At 45.2% G+C, this 21,841-nt stretch overlaps 3 protein-coding genes across 5 annotated transcripts; 2 read left to right on the top strand and 1 right to left on the bottom strand.

Annotated features, from left to right (window-relative positions):
- Positions 1 to 3,595: 3,595 nt before the first annotated feature.
- On the top strand, positions 3,596 to 7,368 carry LOC124701548 (probable serine/threonine-protein kinase PBL3). Its single transcript, XM_047233629.1, has 6 exons — positions 3,596 to 4,212; positions 4,978 to 5,336; positions 5,421 to 5,556; positions 5,666 to 5,802; positions 5,893 to 6,016; positions 6,622 to 7,368. The coding sequence occupies exons 1-6, from the start codon at positions 4,152 to 4,154 to the stop codon at positions 7,074 to 7,076; spliced, it is 1,272 nt and encodes a 423-aa protein (XP_047089585.1). The 5' UTR covers positions 3,596 to 4,151; the 3' UTR covers positions 7,077 to 7,368.
- A 209-nt stretch (positions 7,369 to 7,577) lies between these two features.
- LOC124701550 (3-dehydroquinate synthase homolog) lies at positions 7,578 to 10,990 on the bottom strand. 3 transcript variants are annotated; one of them, XM_047233630.1, is made up of 10 exons: positions 10,855 to 10,990; positions 10,309 to 10,479; positions 10,027 to 10,196; positions 9,586 to 9,684; positions 9,408 to 9,476; positions 9,052 to 9,192; positions 8,779 to 8,868; positions 8,529 to 8,696; positions 8,375 to 8,450; positions 7,578 to 7,880 (listed from the first exon to the last, which is right to left on the bottom strand). In XM_047233630.1, exons 1-10 carry the CDS (start codon positions 10,931 to 10,933, stop codon positions 7,756 to 7,758), a joined length of 1,188 nt encoding a protein of 395 aa, XP_047089586.1. In that variant the 5' UTR covers positions 10,934 to 10,990; the 3' UTR covers positions 7,578 to 7,755. The 3 variants fall into 3 exon arrangements, with proteins under 3 accessions (XP_047089586.1, XP_047089587.1, XP_047089588.1); XM_047233631.1 differs by having other exon boundaries at positions 10,309 to 10,454; positions 10,855 to 10,960; XM_047233632.1 differs by lacking the exon at positions 10,855 to 10,990 and having other exon boundaries at positions 10,293 to 10,409.
- An 8,026-nt stretch (positions 10,991 to 19,016) lies between these two features.
- On the top strand, positions 19,017 to 19,611 carry LOC124695941. Its single transcript, XM_047228743.1, has one exon. It carries the CDS (start codon positions 19,100 to 19,102, stop codon positions 19,454 to 19,456), a length of 357 nt encoding a protein of 118 aa, XP_047084699.1. The 5' UTR covers positions 19,017 to 19,099; the 3' UTR covers positions 19,457 to 19,611.
- Positions 19,612 to 21,841: the final 2,230 nt, after the last annotated feature.

Raw genomic sequence — 21,841 nt, 5'->3', positions numbered from 1 at the left:
AGGTATCTCGAGTACTTATCCTTAAAGCTTGTCGTCTATTTGGTGATAATGGACATGTAAAGATGTGCTTCAATGAAGTTATCCCATAGTGGTGTATGGGGGAGCAATTGTAAGCCTTCACGAAGCAACACTGATCAAGTAACACATTCTGTTTTGAATGAAGCATGAAGCGTCATCATCATGGTCAAGAGGGATGCGCAGGCTAGGTATGACCTTGTTAGGTTTTTCTTTAGTCGGTCTTAAGGTGGTTATTGGAAGATCGGGTTATAGGATAGATAGTTGCACTATCAAGATGGCTTTCGGCTGGGTAACTTGATCACATCGTTTTAGGGAGCTCAATCCTTTGCATACTTTGTATCCCTTATTATTGTTGCTTCTTGGTGTTTCTCCGTGTGAGGTTTTTGATCTTGTTACTAGCTTTTCAACAAGCCCAAATTAATTAAAAACGGAATCCATATGCATCTTCTATTGTGTTATCGAGTTTGGAAGTTTTTTTACCAATTCTTCGTGTTAGGTTTCACCTCTGAATTTATGTAGCAACATCCTTTGATGATTCCTAATATTTCTAGTTTTTATTGGATTCTATTCGTCGTTATCTTTCCAACAAAACTGGTTTCATCTTAATCGGAATTAGGGAACTTTGCCATAAGTTTAGTTCTTTTGAGAAATTTGCAGTTTGGGGGTTTTCTCTGCGAAACCGGCGTAGGAACTTACGGAGCCGGGCTCCCTGCTGAAATTATTTCATCAAGCTGGTTCGGTTCCGGTATATGCCAAATGGGCTACCAGTATGCCATTATGGCGTACGCCGAACCGATTCCGGTGAGCCGGATTGAAACCAGAGTGGGAGCCGGCGTGCCGGTTCTAAAGCACCTTAGCCTCGTGTGATGGTGGCCATTCAGGTAGGCATTCCGGTTTGTTGGTTTGTGCGCTGGATCAAACCGGTGTGATGCCGCTTTTACCTCCGGGTTGGGTCGCAAAATTCCGCCAAACGTCTAGTTTTCCCCTTGGACTATAAATAACCCTTCTTCCTTCTTGAGGAGGCAAGGTCAACCATTCCATTTGCTCTCTCTCTCATAATCCATTGTTGAACCTCAAAATCTTGCTTCCTCTCCATTCCCTCGTATGATTCCTGTATTTTCTTGAGTGATTTGGAATAAGAGATCTAGATCTACAATCTTCACCAATCAACTCCTCCTCTAAGTGAGGGGAACTATTGGGATCTACTCCCTCCGTTCGGATTAAATTGACGGGGGCTTTGCCGAGAAAGTAGTGTATGCATGTGGAAGTTGGCGTCGATTAAATAAGTACAGCGGGGAGTAGATCTCACAGTCATTTGTTGATTTCCTCCATTGTTCTTTCTCTCTAGTTTCTCCATAACATTTGTTGCTTTGGTGAGATTTAAGTGTGAAGGATTTGGACACCCTTGGTGTTCTTGCTTTTGCATTTTTGCATAAGTGTTGAGCTCTCCATTACAATTAGTTCGAGTGAGAGACTGTGAGCTTGTTACACTTGGAGGGTGATCTATTAATTGTCTTGGTACTTGGTGCTCCGGTGATCTCTTCGTGGGATATTGTGAAGAGGCCTCGACTTCTCCTTCGTGGAGCTTGTGAAGTGGTTGTGGAGGTTGACACCTCCGGAGTGGAGGAAAATGCAGCCATGTGGGAAATACCTTTGTCCTTCGTGGAATTGGCTTGGAGAAGAAGGTGGGCCTTTGTAGCATTCGGTAGACCTTCGTGGTAGCCAACATCTCTCCAGCGTGACGTACCTCACTCTGTGTGAGGTAACATGGGAATACATCTTCGCCTGTGTGCATCGGTTATCTCTATACCCGAGGTGACTTTCCTTGTGATAGCTATCATGCTTGAAGTACTTATATCTTGTTTATCACATGTGTTATATATATATTGTGCATATCTTTCTTAGCTTGTGTTGTTATTGGTGCACTTAGTTGAACCTAGCTTATTTAGGTTTTGCGCTTGTAAAATAAACATTAGTTCAATTTCACATTCTTACAAGTCAGTTCCGTAATTATTTTTGAAACGCCTATTCACACCCCCGCCCCTCCTCTAGGCGACATCTCGTCCTTTCATAGTCGCGTCTCCGACTCCAACAACATCATGGGCGACATTACAGCTGGGCATGGGCAGCCCGAACGCCCCGCCGACCCGGCCCGAAAATCCCGAGCTAGGTCGGGTCGGGCTTGCACTTCGGGCTGGATTCGGGCCTAATTTTGGAGACCGAATGTCAGGCTGGGTCGGGCTCGGGCTTGCAAGAAAGGTAGTTTAAGCCTAGTTTGGATCGAGCTTGTCGGCCGGGCCAGGCTTTCGTCCATCCAGACCGGGTTCGGGCGTAATTTGTAAGCCCGAAGGTCGGGTTGGGCCGGGTTTGGGCCTGTGAATTTAAGGTCGGGATTTTTTAGGCCCGGCCTAAGGAATGTCGAGGTGTAGGTGACATCAACAACCATGGTGATGATGTAGCTGCTGGAGCGACTTTTCCGGTCAAGATGTACATGCCCTTCATCTTGTACTAATACATGTTCCATACTCAGATTTGCTAGATATGCTTAGTCTAATGTGTATGGTTAAGTACGCTAGTGCATATGTGATATTGTTTTCGGTAATCGAACTCACTCTGAAATTGCCTAATAATCTAACAGTCACTTCTAAGAATTTGAAAATTAACAAATACTTAAGAGAATATTTAACAAAAGTACAAAGTGTGTCATGATGACATAACTTATCTAATGGTCGGTTGAGTATGATATTCTCTTAATTCTTAGTGGTGCCCGAATTAGCCTTAAGAATCCTCTTTTTGTTTGTGTCCTTGGTGTTGAACACTTTTCTCTTGTTTAATTATTGTTGACCATGCGGTAAAAATACAACCTTTGATAAAGAGTGCACGTTAACTTTCTTAGATATGGGTAAACAACTTTTGTTTAGTATGCACCTTCTTTCCTGTGTCTACACATTAACAGCCGTAAAAATGTGGCTTCCTAGAACGTGTCAGGGTCCTTTTCTACATTTGACCCATAGTATATAAAATTTGTTTACTAAGATAGTCTAAAACTACATTTGAAATTCGAAGTGTTTTCACCACGCCCCAGTTATACAATTTCTTATTAGCATGATTCATGCAAAGACATAACGGTCAAAGTTTGAAATTCAGGATTACTTGTATGTCTAAAACAGCATCCCAGACTAGTATTGTTTCGTCTATGCTAACAACTAGTACCACACTAGGTTCGTTGATTGAAAATAGGCAGCCTACGTCAATCGCTCAAATTGCAAATCTTAGTTTTTTCGGGTTTAACGAACCTGCCATCATAATTGATGAGAAGCATGTTGACTAGAATGACATCCATTTTTTCCTTTCAGCCCCTGTAGAATGTTAAGGTTGCATCCGCTACCGTCCAAGCGTACATTCGCATGGATCTCCTCTGAGCAGGTGGTGTACATCAAACATTGAAACACTGAGGTTTTATATGAGAAAGTTGCCGCCACCAACGTGTAGAAGAGAGAGACAGGGGAGGAAGAGCCCACCACCGCTCCCATTCGCAGCTGCTCCATTCCCACCTGAGGACCTGAGGTAGTGAGGTCATCGGTCGGTGGCTGCCGGCCGCAGCAGGCTACTTCCCCCAAGTCTCAGCTCAGCCATCTTCCTCTCTCTCGCAGCCTCAGCTCTAGGAGAGCATCTTCGACTCCGTCCATCTCCCCCTCCCCGTGCGGTTCTTGGTGACGGCGTGGCGGCTTGGCTGGCCTCCCCTCGAGTTGACCGACTTTCCTTTCCTCCCCGTTCGGTCATCTCGGAGAAGGGCTGAGGGGATTTGATTGACTTTCTGAAGGTTCCTGCTTGTTTCTTTCCTTGCGTTGCGGCTGCCGGCCGCCGGCCTCGCCGATTTTTCTCTCCCCCCTTCAAGTGGCGGTCCAGATCAGCTGAGGCTTTGCCAAGAACGGCTGGACCATTGAGTTTTGTCTGCTCAGCGGCCGTACCTCTTGATCCCTTCCGTTGCTGGCCATATCTAGCTTGCTGCTGCAAGGAGTAGTCCACCTCCCCTGCTTGGCAGTGACCTGTACCGGGGGATTACAGTTTACCTGCTGATCTTCAGGACAGGAAGTTTCCTTCATCCTGTTAGCTAAGGAGAGCCAGAGAAGATGGGGAATTGCATGAAAGCCACGTCGCGGGTGGATCACAGCATGAACACCGGCGCTGCATGTGAGTGGCTTCCTTACTACTTCTACTCTCTTAGATGAAATTCTAATTTGGATCTGTATATATTTGTCAGTTTCTACTTGTAGCTGTGGGTTTGGTTTTTTTTTTTTTTTTTGAGCGGTGGTTTAAGGTGTTCTGGTTATTTTTAGTAGCGGTTTCTGGATTTAGATTGTAGGGAATTGAGATGGATGTGCTACCAATTTAATTTTCCGTAAAGGAGGGAGCACCCCGGCATCAGCACCGAGTGATGCACGCTGCCCTTCCTTATAGAACATATTTGTTTCTTGCAAGGCATCAAGTCTCAAAGGTCATGTGGATGTGCTACCATGTCTAGTTCAATAGATCATGCTGTGCATCTAAACACTTATATTTTTGTCACTAGTTTTTGCCTCGTTTGTTTCCCTTTCATATTTCTGTGGTATAAGCTTACCATTTAGCATCTTATGGTGCAATGATAGGAGCATTAGTTTCTTCCTCTGTGTACTTTTAATTTAATGTTAGTCAATGAAACAGAAGTTACCTGATTCAAAATTTCAGATAGGATAGAGCTGCTGATATGTCCTTACTAGGCTTATGAAGATGTAGCTTAAGGAGGTTTTTCAATTATAAAGATGGTACGGGTTAAGAAGGTTTTCTCCATTTTTGATCAACTTAGAGCTTTGTAATTGACCATTGACAATTTCATGCAAATTGACCATTAATAATTTCATCATCATTGTAAACCTAAGATGTTTTCCTTATATTTCCTTTGTTTCTTGCTGAAATCAGATCCATCGAAAGTGACCAGCAAAACAAGCTTATCATCTGCTACTTCCACGAGTAAAACCAACTCAACTCGTTCAACCTTTACTCTTCCATCTATAAGGGATCGGAGTGAGCATTCTACTCCTAGGACAGAATGTGAAATCTTGTCCTCGTCAAATTTGAAGGCATTCTTGTTCAATGACCTAAAAAATGCGACCAAGAACTTCCGACCGGACAGTCTTCTTGGGGAAGGAGGATTTGGGCATGTTTTCAAAGGCTGGATTGATGAATACACTCTTGCTCCTTCGAAACCGGGAGTTGGTATGGTTGTTGCTGTCAAGAAGCTTAAACCAGAAGGTTTCCAAGGACACAAGGAGTGGCTGGTAGCTTCAAGACTCCTTACCACTATTTTCTACCATCCTCAAGGATATTTTTCATGTTTCCTGATTGTTAATTTTGCTTCTCAGACAGAGGTTAACTACCTTGGCCAACTTCACCACCCAAATCTTGTTAAGCTCATTGGTTATTGCACAGACGGTGATAACCGACTTCTGGTCTATGAGTTCATGCCCAAGGGAAGTTTGGAGAATCATCTGTTCAGAAGTAGGTATTTTAATTCTTATGGTTCTTCGTTTCTAAATCCCTGATTTGTCGTTTCTTAAATATACATGTGTCAACTATCAAGTAATCAATAATGTCTCTGTTGTTTTAGGAGGTGCTGACCCTTTGTCATGGGCAATAAGGCTTAAGGTTGCTATCGGGGCTGCTAAGGGTTTGTCATTTTTGCATCATGCAGAAAACCAAGTTATATATCGTGATTTCAAGGCATCAAACATTCTCCTTGATTCGGTATGCTTGAGAAATAGTGTTGACTTTTATTGCAAGCGTGTCTTTCTTATTGGAATGTTCCTTTAGCTTATTTTTCTTGATTCAATACAGGAATTCAACGCGAAGCTTTCAGATTTTGGTTTAGCGAAAGCTGGTCCAACTGGGGATAGAACTCATGTTTCCACACAAGTGATGGGCACTCATGGATATGCAGCTCCTGAGTATATTGCAACAGGTTAGAAGATTTTTTTGTGTTAATGAAAATGGAGCCATTTCCCTTTTTGTTTCATATGATATCAGTTATCCATTTCGAAAAAAAAATATGAAATCAGTTTTGGCAATAGATGCTGGTGCCGAGTCCCTGCTTTGCATTAGCTAAAGCTATGACCAGAACTGTCGTGCTGCCTGAAGTATCTTATGCCTATGACTGAGTAATAATGAGGCACTATTTTTTAAAAGTAGAATAAGAATATTATGTTACTTGCCGATCATTCAATTAGTTTCCTGAATTCCCTCGATAGTCAACTATATTTGCCATTATAACAATATTATGGCATTTGCCAATTATTGAATTAGTTTCCTGAATTCCCTTGATAGTCAACTATATTTGCCATCTGATGCTTACATGTCATTGTTATATGTAAAGTCAAACTAATCATTCATGTTCCATTCCACTTTATTCCTACTTAATTAATTTGATGCTGGCCATATTACTCTTGGATTTTACAAAATGGAAGAATATCTGAACATGTATTGATGAAACTGTTAATAATAAATAAACAAAAAATGTATAGTTTATTTCTAGATAAACCCATTCTCATGTTACTTAAACATTCACAGGTCGCCTCTCCGCAAAGGCAGATGTCTACAGCTTCGGGGTTGTGTTGCTCGAGTTGCTGACAGGGAGGCGAGCCGTGGACAAATCGAAGCCAGGCCTAGAGCAGAACCTAGTCGACTGGGCGAAACCGCACCTGCGCGACAAGCGCAAGCTGTACCGTGTGATGGATACAAAGTTGGGAGGCCAGTATCCGAAGAAAGGCGCACATGCCATTGCAAACCTCGCCTTGCAATGCATCTGCAACGATGCCAAAATGCGGCCACAGATGTCTGAGGTCTTGGAAGAGTTGGAGCTACTGCAAGAGCCCAAATGCAATTCAGAGTCTCCACAGGTGGCCATCCGGAGGACCTCAAACACTGTCCCAAAGTCACCGATGAGAACCCAACCTTCGCCGAGGCGCTCTCTTGGAAAGGCGGCGTCGCCGTTACCAGCATATAGGACTGCGCACGTGCACTAGAAGCGTGGCGTGGGAAAGGACCATATGTACCTGTGCGGCTGTATATTTGGTGGTGTGAGCTGTGAGTAGTGCGATGGTTGAGGCTTCTGGGTCAAGCTGACAGGGTGACATGAGGGATGACTACGGCATTAGGATCATCAACTTGTTTTCACCAAGCTGATAGTGATAGGTGCTCAAATATTTCTCTGGTTGCTGAATCAGGGTTTTCTCTTCATAGTGATGCCTCTTTGAATGTTTCGTTGTGGAGATGTTAGAAACTGTAAAATGAAAATATTTCCATGTTTTTTCTGTTCGTTGCCAAATTCATCAGCATTTCTTCTTGATAGAATGCGAAGTTACCAGATAGGATCTTGATGTTTTTAGTCAAAGTTACCCAAGTCTAGCAGTCTAGAGATGACCATTCTCTGGGCATCCTTTGTGAAGATCAATCTACGGGTATAAGGCTGAATTGTAAGCCACATGAAAGGATTCCCACTAGCATAATTATGTGACTCAACAAAATAAAATGGAAAGTTTAGCCTTGAATTAGGGTAATGCAACGATACTCGATGTATTGGATTTAATGGTGCTTTAGATATACATGAATTGGTGTGAAATTCACCCACATGAATTAGAACACATTACTTGTGGAGAACAAAAACAGTGGCACTGCTTAGGTGGGAAAATGGTGCAGTGTGCCTCATTTCTCAACAATAAACTCCTGAATCTCTATTCCGGTGTGACGGGCGGCGCCCTGCTTCCTCACCAAAACTTCGTCACCAACTTTTAGTGAAGTGACAGGAATAGCAGTCCTTCCACCAGATCCTACAACAAACAATCATACAGCTCTGGAATAAGTCGGTCAAGAGACCGATGATGAACTGTTGAATCTCTAATCTGAAACTTGACTTAACTAAAACTATGCATGTACTATGGCCTCCTTTATTATGAACAAAAAACTATGTATGTACCAGAGAACTGAACAAGTACATTGCGTCGGTTGTGCATAACCACTGCATTGGTTTTTACATGTATCTTTTCTGGTGATTAAACTTTGTGCCTGTTGATCCTGGAGTTGCATAAGGGTTCTTCTTGCAGTGAAATTTTGTGCTCGTGTATTCCCAGTGTTGCATATCGTTTGCTTCAACACGTTGTCAAGTATAGTTACCTATGTAGACATTCGAACTGGAACATTTCCTACTAAACTAATGACACGAACACGAGCCCTCCAGAAATAAATAAGTTTTTGCAGCTTGTTTGAATCGCAATTCAAAAAGAAGTCCGCATTATCTTTGAAACATGTGCTACAATTGGTTTACCTTTGTCAGGAGTGATAAGTGCAACTGTCTCTGCATTTTGAAGGAAAATGCTATATGTGCCACTTCCAGAGTTCTCCTGCAGCAGGTTCAGTAATGCCATTAAACTGAGAATAAATGTACAGTTATCATTAAAAGGAAGATCGCTTTTATGTACCTTTGCTTCTACAAGGATGAGAGGCCTTGATTCAATTTTCACACGGCCGACAATTAAAGTTCGCCACAACCCATTTTGATCAACAACAATTACTTCCCTGCCTGATCGCAGCTCTGAGAGGTAGCTAGTTTTGTCCCCAGGGACTGTAACATATGCATGCACTGGCCCCTAAAATGGAGAACATATTCATTGAAGCCTGCTGTAATGCAATACTTACGATAGCTCACTGCAGTCTAATTCATTATCGTACCGCATTGACCCTGAAAGGCCTGCTAGCAATGTAGCTTGTCTCCAAGCATTCAGAGTGAACAAGGAACATTCCTCTTGCATAGGAGCCAACCTGGAAACAACATACCATATATTACTTTGTTTCAAGAAAAAAATATAACACTTTACTAGCACAAATGTAGATGCTTGGAACTGGTGTAATGACACATTGACACATCCATCTCGATGCTTTGAACCAATCTGTGTATTTTTTTTATTTGGTCGATGACAGCGAAAGGTGAGAGGTAACACAAACCAGAAGGCCTTCACCAGGTCGCATGATACTACAAAGATCCACACAAACACGATCGCCCATACCAACAACTTCAACCTTTGATACGGTAGCCTTTGTCAACTGTAACTGGCTCTTTGCCTCGTTCCTTCTGTCAAAATAATCCTGAGTGATTACAGGAGTGAAGAAATAACAACCGGTAAATAGTACAATCAGATAAACTGTAATCAGTGAAAATAGCAAAAAAAAATTGCTTTTTGTACACTTAAGTTTTAGATATACATATGTAGCATTATATCTAACTTTACATGAGATTGTTATACACCCATACAGAGGTTTACTTGTTAAGCACCAAAGAAGTTCCGGAAGAATTCTGATACCTTCAGTTTAATAATATCATCCATGTCCTCTACTTTAAGTACAACTCCATCAAGCCCTTGTTCCAAGGCCTGCAGAATGAGTATCATAAATTATGGAATAGACAATATAGTCATTGACAATACATACCATCATTATATGTAAGGTATACTGTTGCATGTTGAATCCCTCAATAATTACCTCAAGAAAAACTTGAGCCTCAGTTGAATTTTTTGAAACAGCCAATACGGTTCCCGTACAACCCTGGAATGCAGCAACTATATTTTCTGCTGGTATAACCTATGGAATTTAGAAAAGAAGACAACAGTTAATACTTCATACAGGTAAGGTGGGAGTGTGCAGTACCATATGCAAATCACTGGTCAAGTATGACTAAAAGGGCACCCAGTAACTCATGAAGAATAGTAAGTGCAGTTATACATATGTAAGGGAGTTCTTCAGCACACAAGAAGACAGTCAATGATGACTAAACAGTTTAGAGCCTAGTATTGTAAGAGCTCAATATGATGGCCTACCTCACTTTGCTGGTTCTACGTAACATGTATGTTATGTAAATTAGGGACCTAAAATTAGTCCAGGAAAAAAACGATATGGTTATATTGCAGTGTTTGACTGTCTAACCTGCCAATCACCTTGAAAGTCGATCACAGTGTTCTGTAGTTCCATATTTTCAGGTTGTATGAGTTGCAACTCACTTGGGGAAGAGATTACAGAAATTGCGGCAACCTTTTGATTTCCCTCATCAAGAATCTCCAGGCCATCGATAAAGAGAGGATGGATGCGAGCAGTTGCTGCAGCACACACAATATTTAATCAGCTTACGCATTGTGTATCAAAACATTTGCCAGGTTTAACTAAATCACAGGATGTGGGTGCTTGGAACAAACTGAAATCTGCTCTCACATGACCAGTCCTCGCTGAGTTCTTTGGATCCGAAGAGGAAAGTACCCCATCCCCTCTCCACGGCTGCTGTCATCACCTGCCGGTTCTCTGTCCATACCCACACGGTCTTCTTCAACTCTGACGGCGCAGCCAGAGAAGCGCACATCCTGATAGATGGTAGACGCGAGCAAACTGCATTACAAATCCTAACATCAATATTACAACAGAATCCCAAATTCTTCATTTGGTGTCGTAAGAAATACTAATGCTAGTGAATCGAAGTGGATCCTTAGGGTCCTGGATTATAGGGGTGTGACTTTTTTTTGCGGGTAAGGGGTATGACTAGCTACCAACGTTTCAAGGAATCTCAGAGCCTGCGAGGTGTGAGCAAGAGCGGAAGCAATTTCAACCCAAATTGGTGGTGTATACTGTATAGATAATCCAATTGTAGAACACATAAAACGAATTGGGGGCTCTACGCACGGGCTTGCACTACCGCACCACGAAAACTCGAAAGATAAAGAAGATCGTATGATAACAAACAACGCAGAGATGGAAGATTCGCACCTGTTCTTTGGGGGGCAAGGCGGGAGGTATGGAAGCAAGCTAGGGATTTGGCAGAGCCGACGGGGGAGGAGACCGCCATCGAATTTCTTCTTCGGTGGGTGTTTACGGTTTTGCCCTTATTTCCACCCTCTTTCCCACATTCTCATCTTTTTTTAGGGATTCCATGCTCTCGTCCTTTATCTTTTGCGAATCCCATGTTCTTCATCTTGATAAGATAACAATAGTACCTCAAAAAATAAATAGTCCAAATGAGAAATGGATTGTGGACAAATGGAGCTCGGGCTCAGTTGAGCCTGTTTAAAAAAATCAAAATAACATTTTAAAAATATGAAAAAAATAATATCTAGATGTAGACAATATTGTACTTTACTAAAGTGCAAAATTCTAACTCAAAATATATTATATTTGGGGTTTGTGTAGCCTTAAAGCGAGATTTTGTACCTTGATTAAGTACAACGTTGTCTACTTGTAATTATTTTTAGATTCTTTAAAATATTGTTTTCAAAATTTGAGAATAAACATGGAGCTCTGGCTCCATTTGGGTTTCCATATTGAGACATCTATATATTATTCTGAAACAAAGACAAATCCATTTTTGTTTTTTCTTTAAGATATGCTACATAATATTTAAATTTTCGGTAAAGAAGTATTAATATCAAAATGAAAGAAGTTATGCCACTTTCACAAATTTAATGTACTCCCTAAGTCCCATGAAAATTATCTGAAATTTATTAAAATTTAAATGCATATGGATGCACATCCATAGAAAGGCAAAAGTTTGGCCGAAACAGATTGGTGGACAAGTTTTGAATTGCTAGATCTAACAACAAAAGTCAAATCATGGGCTTTCGAGAAGAGTCCAACCGAACTTTAGGCAATGCATTGAACAATAAAGTGAATAAAAATCCATCCTTCTCGGTTACAACCAGTGAAGGATGGACCTCGTGGTTTCATCCAAATATTAAATTCTACTCGCCGTGAATCACTTCTGCAATGCACAAATTGTTGGTCTCGCAATTGCCGCGTGCACAATGTGGACATTAACTTCGCCACACAAACGGAACTATATTCACACGATGTTTTTGACTTCATCTATGGTGAACACACCTGGAGATATAGCCACTCATGTGCACGCAACCAGTTCTAATCCCAAAGTTATTTGGCACAGCGGGGAAACAACGATCCCAACTAGGATTACATATCAAATTGTATTTTGATCCTAATTAATTTTTTCCTATTTTTCCCTCGCTTGCCCCACCAAACCAATTCGTTTCTCCCCAACAAAATTGGTCGTGAGAGCCCCTTGTAAACCACCCCGCCTCCACAACCTCCTCCCTCTTAAATGATCATGTCACCATCTCGTGGCCAGCCACTTCCATTCACTCATCTCGTAGCATCCGTTAGAGTTCTCTCCTCTCCCTCCCCTTCTCTCCTCCCCCGTTTTGAGAGTCTCTTCGTCTTTCCCGGCGTCGCTCCTCCCTCTCTCCGGCGGCGCTGCCGCTCGGAGTAGGGTGAAGATATGGCGGTCGGTTCCTCTGTTCATAGTAGTAGTAGTTCTAGTTTTTGGTTTGTCTGGCTATATGCCGCTGGGGACTGCCTCCAAGTCGACGCACGGCGTTGGTAGGCTGCTTGACCCACTCGCCGGCGAGCTCTCAAGGTGGGGGAGGCTGGCGACGATGGGATCTAGCGAACCCCGCTTAAATAAGCGCGGCCACGCTCTGGATCGAGCGGAATCTAGCGTTGACCTTCCTCATCTTGGCCGTCGTGGCGGCGGAAGAGATGGGAAGGGTCAGGCTAGCAGTTCTCGGCCAGATCTGTGGTGGGGGCTTCAAGATGTTGCATCTGCGGATGCTCTGCTCTGGATTTGCAGCGACGTCATTGTATCTCTCTTCCTGGCCGGCCGTGGTGGCAGGGGGGAGGTGGAGTTCTTGCTGTGTTGCTGCAAATCGTGGTGCGGGTGTGGTCGCCGTCTCTATAGCGGCCTTCAGCTGCTCTTCTTCCTCTTGGACGGCCGTGGAGGCGAGGGAGAGGAAGTGGGCAGCGCGGGGCAGCTTCGTGCACGACGACATCCTGGGGAGATGTTGGAGCTTTCGCTCCCCGTGGCGGTTCCCAAGCGACAGGTGCTGGTCCTCGTCGCTATCTCTGGCCAGAGGCCTGGCCCCGCCAAGCTTGGCAGCGATGCCTGCCGTAGCTTCTTCTTCCTCCGGTGGAGGATCTTCATCAGTCTTCACGCGGCCTCACAAGCCGTCGCTCGACCAAGTGGTTTCGTCCCCGGTTCAGGCAACGGTGGTCGTGTTTGGAGACTGCTCAACGCCGGCGAGATGCAAGGATTGGATCGCGTTTTCGCGATAACTTCTAGGGTGTTCTATGCTAAGTTGCAGGGCCTCGTTGTAATTTTCTTTTTCATTCAGGTCCTTCTTGTAATTGTTCACCCACCGCCGATGAAATGAAAGCTCCAGCGCCTTCGTGCCCTTACCTGTTCAAAAAAATAAAAAAATCTCGTAGCATCCATGGTTGACAATGTCTGTGTCTTCATCGCCATTCTTAGCCGCCACGAATCAAGCATCGTGCTTTAAGGGCAGAGGCGGTGCCTCGGTGCATCTGCATGATGTCGCACAACACACAGTGCAACAAATGCAAGCCAGGGCGGCGACCATGGAAAAGCTAAAACCATAGGGTTCCTTTCTTCCTCTAGCTATCACCGTCTCATTGATTTGTTTGTCCAACCACTGACATGAAGAGTGTTTCAGTTTTTTTTCCGGTGCAACCACTTTTCGCATAGCAACCAGCATCGTTGAAGGCTACTATCTTTTGCCCAACTTTTCCAACGATCAATTGCTGCTGCAACTTGCAAATCTGACAGAGCCCATGGAATTTCTTTATGATACGTACATGATAGTTGATGTTCTGAGGCCGGACTAGCAAAAGATCTCTACCTATCGTATATAGTTATCTTTTTTTATTCAAAATATATTAGCACCATTGTAGTAGAACAGAACCAATTTATCTTCATTGTAATGTAAATCCTTCCACTATGTAATCGTATATTGGCGCCGCCATCTGGTCTCAGTCCAGAAACGTGAATTGGCGTCATCTCACTCAGCATTATCCACCATGTAATCCAATGTGATTTCCAGTGTGAATTAGCGCTACAACTAATGTGCGTCTTAGATATGAAGCAATTTTCTCAACGTGGTTACTTATGTTACCTACCTTATCTTACTTATGTTGAATAGATTGATTCTTTTTCAGTACATACATGCACGAGGTTCAACTAGTCTAGCTTAGCTAGAGATTTCGGCGGGGCCGTCCATAGGGTGAGTGCCGATGTGGGCTTCGGTGCCTGTTGCGAGGAGCAGGGTTGACAGCTGCTGCAGGAGGTATTAACGGCAACATTCCGACGAAGGGAAGCGGCGGCATAGGGGCCCATGGTAGTGGAGGCTGATGCAGGCGACAGTCGTTCATCAAATGTGGATGCACCAACACAGGGTATATTGGGCAGTTAGGTTGGAATGTTTGCTGCTGCTGCCACTGCAGTGAAACAGCGAGTGGCTGCGGGTAATTGTCATAGCTTGGATATGTGCAATTAGCATATTCATGAGGTCTACCATAGTAGTAGCCCAAACTCTCCTGAGGTGTCTGGGCATGTATTGGAGTGTTGCTGAGGTAACTTGACAACACACATGGGAAGTAGCTGCAGTAGTTATCTACATCAAGAACATGAGACGATGCTAATGTTTTAAGTGCTTTCTTCCTCATGTCAACAGCGACCATCCTCATGTTCTCGATGTCGGAACTTCTCACCCTGGAACTCATGTGGACGACATCGTCACCATAGACGCCCAGGGTGGGAAAAGATGGTAACAAGTTCATGATCGTCGAGTTTCCAACAGCATCGTCCCCCAGCTGAGCCATCAAAGCAGAATGGTGTGGGTTCTCCACCATTATGTCATCGACATGAACCTCACACCCCTTGCGCCAACAGTTGTCGAGAAGAACTCTATTCCATATGACGGCCCTCCAACCAAACAAACTATGTGGCCACCGCCTCTTGTACGAATCATCCTCAGATCGAGGCCACACAAAGCACAAGTCATCATAGATTACATCTGGATCACATGGCGCCACACTTTCTTCGACCGGATCTGGTATTTGGAAATGTTCGATCTCGACGAACTTGAGCGAACCATTGGTGTATGTGACGTCCCGGATAGACCACGGGCATATATGTTCTTCCTTGTTCCCGGGCATGAGGCCAGGAAGAGGGATGAACCAGAGCGGGACACTGTGATCGTCATAGAGCACGTCGCATACCAGCATGCCCCTCCAAAGATCGACCCATCCGAACAGGCTTCCTCCAAGCGGGATCACCTTGTGCACGCCGACAGGCATATATCCACCAATGGGCGATCTGTCCAATCTAGTATGCTTCACGGTCCAAACCTGCGACGTCGATGAGTAGAGGTGGAGTACATCTGTACCCCACCCCAGTGAGAGACCAGCCAGGATGTAATCTTCCCCGGCACCACAACAGTAGATGCCGAGATGATCAGCCGAGAGCAGGCTTGGAGGAGGGTCCCTGATCCTGGAGAGCGACGGGCTCCCGGGAACGGCGTGGTACATGTAGTACTCGTCGGACTGCTCCACGTCCACGGTGGACCAGTTGAGAGGCAGGTTCAGGAGGAGGAACTGCTTCTCGGAGCGGACGACGCGCGGCGCGTCAGCGAAGTTGGCGTGCGAGAGGCCGGGGCAGTCGATGCACACGTAGGAGACGGCCGGCGGGTGGGCGAGACAGATGGTGAGCTGGATGGCGTGCCCTCTGCTCGTCATGGTGCTCACGGTGGTGCAATTGTGGCGGCAGGCGAGGTACACCCTTGTGTCCAGGAGGATCCAGGAGGGGAGATGGCCATCTGAGGCTTCCAACTCCTTGGGTATGACGGGTGGGTGCAGGGAGGCGGCGAGCCCGTAGTTGGGTTCAGTCATAATGCTCGGCGGTTTTGGTCTTGTGTTTGCCTCTGAACCTGAGCAGAGAATTTTATGGGGCCGATCCAGGGTGGGTACCGGTTTGATTTTGGAAAGGAAGGGTTCTACTATCGCTAGGTTTCCGTGTTCAATAGGAGGAAAACATCTCCCGGGCGAACCGTTTTGTTTCTCGTTCTAGACTAAAGTCTGACGATCCCCATGGCGATCGTGCTAGCCTAGAGTTTGAATCAATCTCTGAGACTCTAGCCAACTTTTTCTACCCGACCTCCGCAACGGACTTTCACATGCACCACCATGATCGTCCTTTCCTCCAAATAGGATTTCGGGCCTTTTGGCTCGCTCGAGCCCATATGGGGGATGAGCTGCCAGACCAGGGTTGAGACGCCGCCACCCGCATCACCCGGCCGTGCCATGCCAGGACCTCCCGAAGTGCACCACCGCCATGGAAGGGACCGCCCCCCACCAGCGTCCAGAACTCGGGGAAAGAAAAATCGCCGGCTGCCGCGTATCTGAGAGGGGAGGAGGTTGGGAAAGGGACTCGGCAGGCCGGCGGCTGGGTGCCCCGTCGATGAACCACATGTCATGTCATCTCACTAATCATAAGGACACGCTCTCACGTCTTGGGGGTCGCTCCCCAACCCGACGACAACCGGCCGTGCCAACCTCGCGGCATCTGTTTCAGGCATACAAACGTCGTGTCAAGTGGAAGTGGGACGAACGTGTTGCCGTCGGAGTTGGAGACTTTCCTCGGCCGTGCCACCGCCCACCGGTTGTGCGGCCGGCCACGTGGGGGTGCTCGTTTAATTTGTACGCGCGCGATTGGCGTTGCAACGCAGGAGTCAGGACGTACTGCGTCTCAATAGTCGGCCCCTCGGCTTCTTCGTGCACACAGCCTGCCCGTGTCCGCGTCCACAATTTCCTCTCCGACCGCTTGCTTGTGTATTGTGCTGCAGATTGCACCGCGTGTCTCTACAGTCTACACGTCTCGGTGACGTGATGAGTTGTGGTGAGCTCTCGAGTCGAGAGCCAAGTCAGAGAAGAAATCTATAGAGACGAGAGAAAAAAAGAAGGAAAGACAGAGAAACCTGGATGAGTGGCAGGCAGAGAGAGCGGGTCCAGGACGCGGCCTGTCTCTTTCCATCATGTCCTGTCCCGTGTGGGCCTGGCCAGCTCCAACGGCTACACCGAGATGCAGCTAGCTAGAGCTACTTTGCACCGAGGCCCCCCTTTCTTTGTACAATTTGGACAGTGATGCTTTAGAAAAATCATTTCTCCCGTCTTTACTATGAGTCGAAAGATGGATAAAACGAGTTTCTCTCGACAAAGATATGAGCATTTCATTGCACAACAATAGAATATTTTCTCCATGGTATTGTATCTCATTGTCTCATCAGATACTTCAAATTCAATTTACACCTATTTTATTGTTTTTACATTCATGTGATTATATTAGCTATTTGAAAAATAGGACTCAACAAATAGGACATGAAACCCACATGAGTTGTTTGACTTCACTTATTTTTTGTTAAAAGTAGTTCTCCTTTATTTTGTTAAAATTCAGTCTACTAGCTTGCCACACAGTAGTGAAGGCGAACAACTTGTAACAGATATAAGTGAAGCAACAAATCAATGTGACTCTTCATGTCTTATCTGCTGATTTATCGTGTCGTATTTCTCGAATGGATAATGATCGCATGAATGTTAGAGTATGTGTAAACTAAATTAAAAATTGAAATGTTTGATAGATAATGGCTCTAATACCACGGAGCAATATCTTTGCGTAATGATTGCATCGTTGAGAGAAAACCATGCTATCCAGCTTCCCACTTAAAACTACAAACTTGAGATTAAATATTTGGTCACCCTTTTCTTTTTCTTTTTTTTTTTGCGAAAATTCCACCGATCTATTAATAATCATCAATAGCAGTACAAACTGACCCAAAAGTAATAAAAATTACAAGAAGATCTTTCGACCACCTAGCGACGACTACAAACACTGACGCGAGCCGAAGGCGCGCCGATGTCCTCGCCCCTCCATCACCGGATCCGGGCAAAGCTTGTCGTAGTAGAGCTTGTTGTAGTAGACAAACGGGAAGTCGTCGTGCTAAGGTCCCAAAGGACCGGCGCACCGAAGCAAGCAACCGTCGCCCAAGATGACAACTTTAGATCGGAAGAGACCGACCCGAAACCACACCAACGAACACGAAAACCGATCGGATCCCGCGAGATCCGCCGGGCACATGACTCCACGCGCCCTCTCGCCGATGCCGGACGCACCACCGCAGCGAGGATAGAGCGGGGAGGACCTTATTCCGACATCAAGATGGAGCCGCCGCCTCACCATCCCGAAGAAGATACCGAAAATAACCTAACAAAGAACGAAAACCCTCCCGCCGGCGAGAGGCCGTGGTCCGCCACACCTCCAAGGCCCTAAGGCCGCCGGAGGCGGAGCGAACCAGCAGCGTCGCCGGCGAGGGGACGGAACCCTAGATGGGTTTTTTGAGCTGCCTTGCAATCGCTTCTCGTGGATGTCCCTAGATGGGTCTATTCATAAACTTAACAAAATCTAAAAATACAAAAAGATCTTTAAGAGCAATTCCAATAGTGTAGCCAACTGTTGGCTATAACAAGATGCCATGTCATTTGTAGTCACCATATAGCTAACATGTATAATAGTTGGCTATAAAAATGAACTACTTTACTAACACATGGCCCACCTTTCACTCTCACAAAGTGCCTAGGAGCACGTGCAAGAGCTGGCTATTGCATAGTAGCCCACCTCTCTTCTCTCTCCCCTTCTCTCTCCTCCAACTCATCTAAGATATATTATTTAATGTCTTATAGCCAGCTGACTGGACTCTATTGTACTTGCTCTAAGTGTGTGCATTTGTCACTCTTCACTGCTCAAAACCAAACCAAGGGTCGTAGATTTATGCTCGATAAAGTAAGGAAAATGGCTTTCAATATTTGCTCAAAGCATCACACTTCTTGTAGTAGAAAAAACACCTCAAGTTTTTTTTTTTAGAAACTAAAAAAAACACCTCAAGTATAGGCTTATGAGTGATTTTGAGAAATGGAGGCCCCATTTTGCAAAACAGCTCCAACGGCTCAACCCGCCCACGATCCCGCCTCGTATAAACAAGTTCGCAGCGCTTCTCCATCGAAGCCACCCAACACCCGAAACACGTCCAAAGAAGCAGAGCAGTTCCAAGAAACAGAGCGCCGAGCGAAGGACTCTCCCCGTCGACTCCGCCATCCATCCATGGCCGGCTGCTGCGTCTTCCTCCGATGGCCGTCCACCTCTTCTGCCTCCCGCCTCGGGTACCACGCCATCGACGACGAGGCCGGCCCGCCCCCGGCGACGGTCACGGTGGTCGTCGGGAAGGACCGGCGGGTGTTCGCCGTGGACCAGCTGGTGCTCGACACCTACCCGTTCCGGGTGCTCCTGGAGACAGCGGCGCGGAAGGAGGAGCGGCGGGGCAAGTCCCTGTTCGTGGACGTCGACGCCATCCTCTTCGAGCACATACTCTGGCTCGCCCGCTGCCACGACCGCTCAGCTGTTTCCCTCCTCCAGCCCGACCTCAAGGAGATCATCGACTTCTACTCCCAGGAAGCTTGATCGACTCTGACCCTGATCCTAATTCGGTCGGCGCGTCTGCTGATTGATTGATCATAATTTTTTTTTTCTCTTTTATAATTCTTTCATTTTTTTTCTTTTCATATTCTTCTCATGCTAATGTGCATACTGATGAATCAAATATATGTTACAAGTTACGACAGTGCTGTTGGGTATGAAACATAGAGGATTACAAACTCGCTTGATCCCCGAATCCCATTGCACTGCAGCTGTGTTGCTGGCACGCACGTCCTTCTGAGTTCTGAACATTCTTCGTGGCTTCTGTTTTCTGTTCCCTTTTCATCGTCTCCGACGCGTCTGCCTGTATGCACTACGTGCTTAGATTAATCCGGCAGGAGACCACCATGACACAACCATCGAACACGCTTATTTACTGGTCGCTTTCGCTCGATCCGGCAAGAACATGTCAACTATTGGCTGCTCAGAAGCCGCGTCATAATATGATATGGCAATGGTAGGAAATAGGAACACGATGACTACATGCCAGCCAACAAGCTGAACGCCTTGACAGTATCTCTGTAATGATTTTGGCGATGGAACCATCGTCCTGCTGCCATAGGACAACGACATATCGAGTTTCCTAAGTCCAGCTAGCACGATTGATTGGCGCCTAACGAGACAAACAAAAGCAGCGTTACTTCTAGGTAACCACATCCTTTGGTGTATGCACCTCAGTCCAGCTATTTGAGCTGGTATTCTTGGGGCATCAGATCTTGCAATCATGCTTATCGTTTCATAACCAATTCCAAGAGTACTTCCAAAGAAGACGAAAACATCCATGAGTAGAGATGAAGGTGGAGCGGAAAGTTTTTGACTTTTCCGCGGAAAACCGGAAACAGGATGGAAACATGGAAATGAAAACATAATTATCCAAAACGGGAAAAAATAATGGGATTTGTTATATCTGAGAACTAATTTTGTGCTCAGTTAAGTTTTACTGTACATCATTTGATTTGCGTCGTGATTTGTGCTAGTTATAAGTTGCAGACTGAGATTTAATCTCAGTCGACTGAGAAATAATCACGCCCAAAAATAATAGCGCAAACGGAACAACGTTTTCAAACGGAACAGACGTGGAAACGAAATTCCCATTTTCGGCTAATATGGAATTTCCGTTCTAGGATTGATGTGCATGTCCGAGTCCAACATTTCCATCACATGACCTTGTCAATGCAAATTTCCAAATCGGATCTTTCCAAAATTGGCGACCATGTAAACCTTTCATGCATTTGAGAAGGGCTTCCACCGCTTTGACCTTCTTCTATTCCATAGTAAATTGTGATTTTTTGCATGATTCAAGGGCGCTCTTGGTTCCGGCCAATATATGCATCGCTCTGTGTCCACACCGTCTTCGGTTTATATGTGTTTCCCTCAATATCTTCTTCCGATTTTGTTTTCGGGGTTTTTGCATTCCTTTTAGCTTCTGCAAATATATAAAAACAAATGTGGCACTACCCAATTCCGTATGTTTCCTGAGTATATTTTATATCACAACATGAGATATATAGATCTATTTGTTTTTTTATCTTGACTCTATTGACTTGGATGTTCGAAATAGTACATATTTAGCATGCCTGAATGAATTTTCAAGAAAATTAAAAGATGTCTGAAACTCTAGACGAAACACAAGGCTTGAAGAGTAGTAAGTGTGCACGTGTGTAAGGGTGTTTTACCCTTAGCCTTTATTTTGGCTAATAATGACACTGGAACTAAAGTGTAAACTAACGTTACATATAAGTGTCTACACATGTTTTAGTTCACAAGTGATGATGGAAGGTGGTTGGGGACCCTCATTTGCTGTGTTTTTGGTTTCATTCTCTTGATTTATGTTTTAGTCAATAGAAAACACCGCACTATGAAGAAGGGTGGTCTCAATGAGCTTGATGGGGATGATGCCAAAGCCTTTTACACATCCTACCACCAAATATATACATCACACAAAATGGGAGAGCATAGTTTTCTATTGAGAAAGTTGTATTTTTGGAAAGGTTCACGAAACCAGCGTGATAACCGGCAGCACCGGGCTCACCGCTAGAACGACTGCCACTGGCTTGCCTGTGCGCCGGTGGCAGTGTGACGCTATGTAGTATCGAACCAGTAACCGCACAACGCCTAGCTCAGCGGCCACAGCTCAGTTTGGTGTAGGCCCCGACCCAGGCCCGGCACGCTGAGATTGTTCCTGGTGGCGACCGGTTGGGCGTTTGGATCGGTCAGCCAGATCGGCATGAGAACCGGCGGCGCCTATTGGTACGCCGCTCGGACCAGCATGTGAGCGGCTAGAGAGTTGTCATGATGACTCGCAGATTTCTTTCCAAACGGATACTTTTATTCCTTGGACTATGTAATAACCCAGAACATAGGAACAAC

The sequence above is a fragment of the Lolium rigidum genome, chromosome 3 (assembly GCF_022539505.1).
Source record: "Lolium rigidum isolate FL_2022 chromosome 3, APGP_CSIRO_Lrig_0.1, whole genome shotgun sequence".
In the NCBI taxonomy this organism is placed as follows: domain Eukaryota; kingdom Viridiplantae; phylum Streptophyta; class Magnoliopsida; order Poales; family Poaceae; genus Lolium; species Lolium rigidum.
This window is presented reverse-complemented; position numbering and strand designations above follow the sequence as displayed.

Excerpts from the sequence above, each read along its gene's own strand:
- LOC124701548 (XM_047233629.1), top strand. The coding sequence starts at position 4,152 with ATGGGGAATTGCATGAAAGCCACGTCGCGGGTGGATCACAGCATGAAC. Across the intron at positions 5,557-5,665 it reads GGAGAATCATCTGTTCAGAA|GAGGTGCTGACCCTTTGTCA; the intron begins GTAGGTATTTTA and ends CTGTTGTTTTAG. Across the intron at positions 6,017-6,621 it reads TCCTGAGTATATTGCAACAG|GTCGCCTCTCCGCAAAGGCA; the intron begins GTTAGAAGATTT and ends AAACATTCACAG.
- LOC124701550 (XM_047233630.1), bottom strand. The coding sequence starts at position 10,933 with ATGGCGGTCTCCTCCCCCGTCGGCTCTGCCAAATCCCTAGCTTGCTTC. Across the intron at positions 8,869-9,051 it reads GACCTGGTGAAGGCCTTCTG|GTTGGCTCCTATGCAAGAGG; the intron begins GTTTGTGTTACC and ends TGTTGTTTCCAG. Across the intron at positions 8,451-8,528 it reads TCATCCTTGTAGAAGCAAAG|GAGAACTCTGGAAGTGGCAC; the intron begins GTACATAAAAGC and ends AACCTGCTGCAG.
- LOC124695941 (XM_047228743.1), top strand. The coding sequence starts at position 19,100 with ATGGCCGGCTGCTGCGTCTTCCTCCGATGGCCGTCCACCTCTTCTGCC.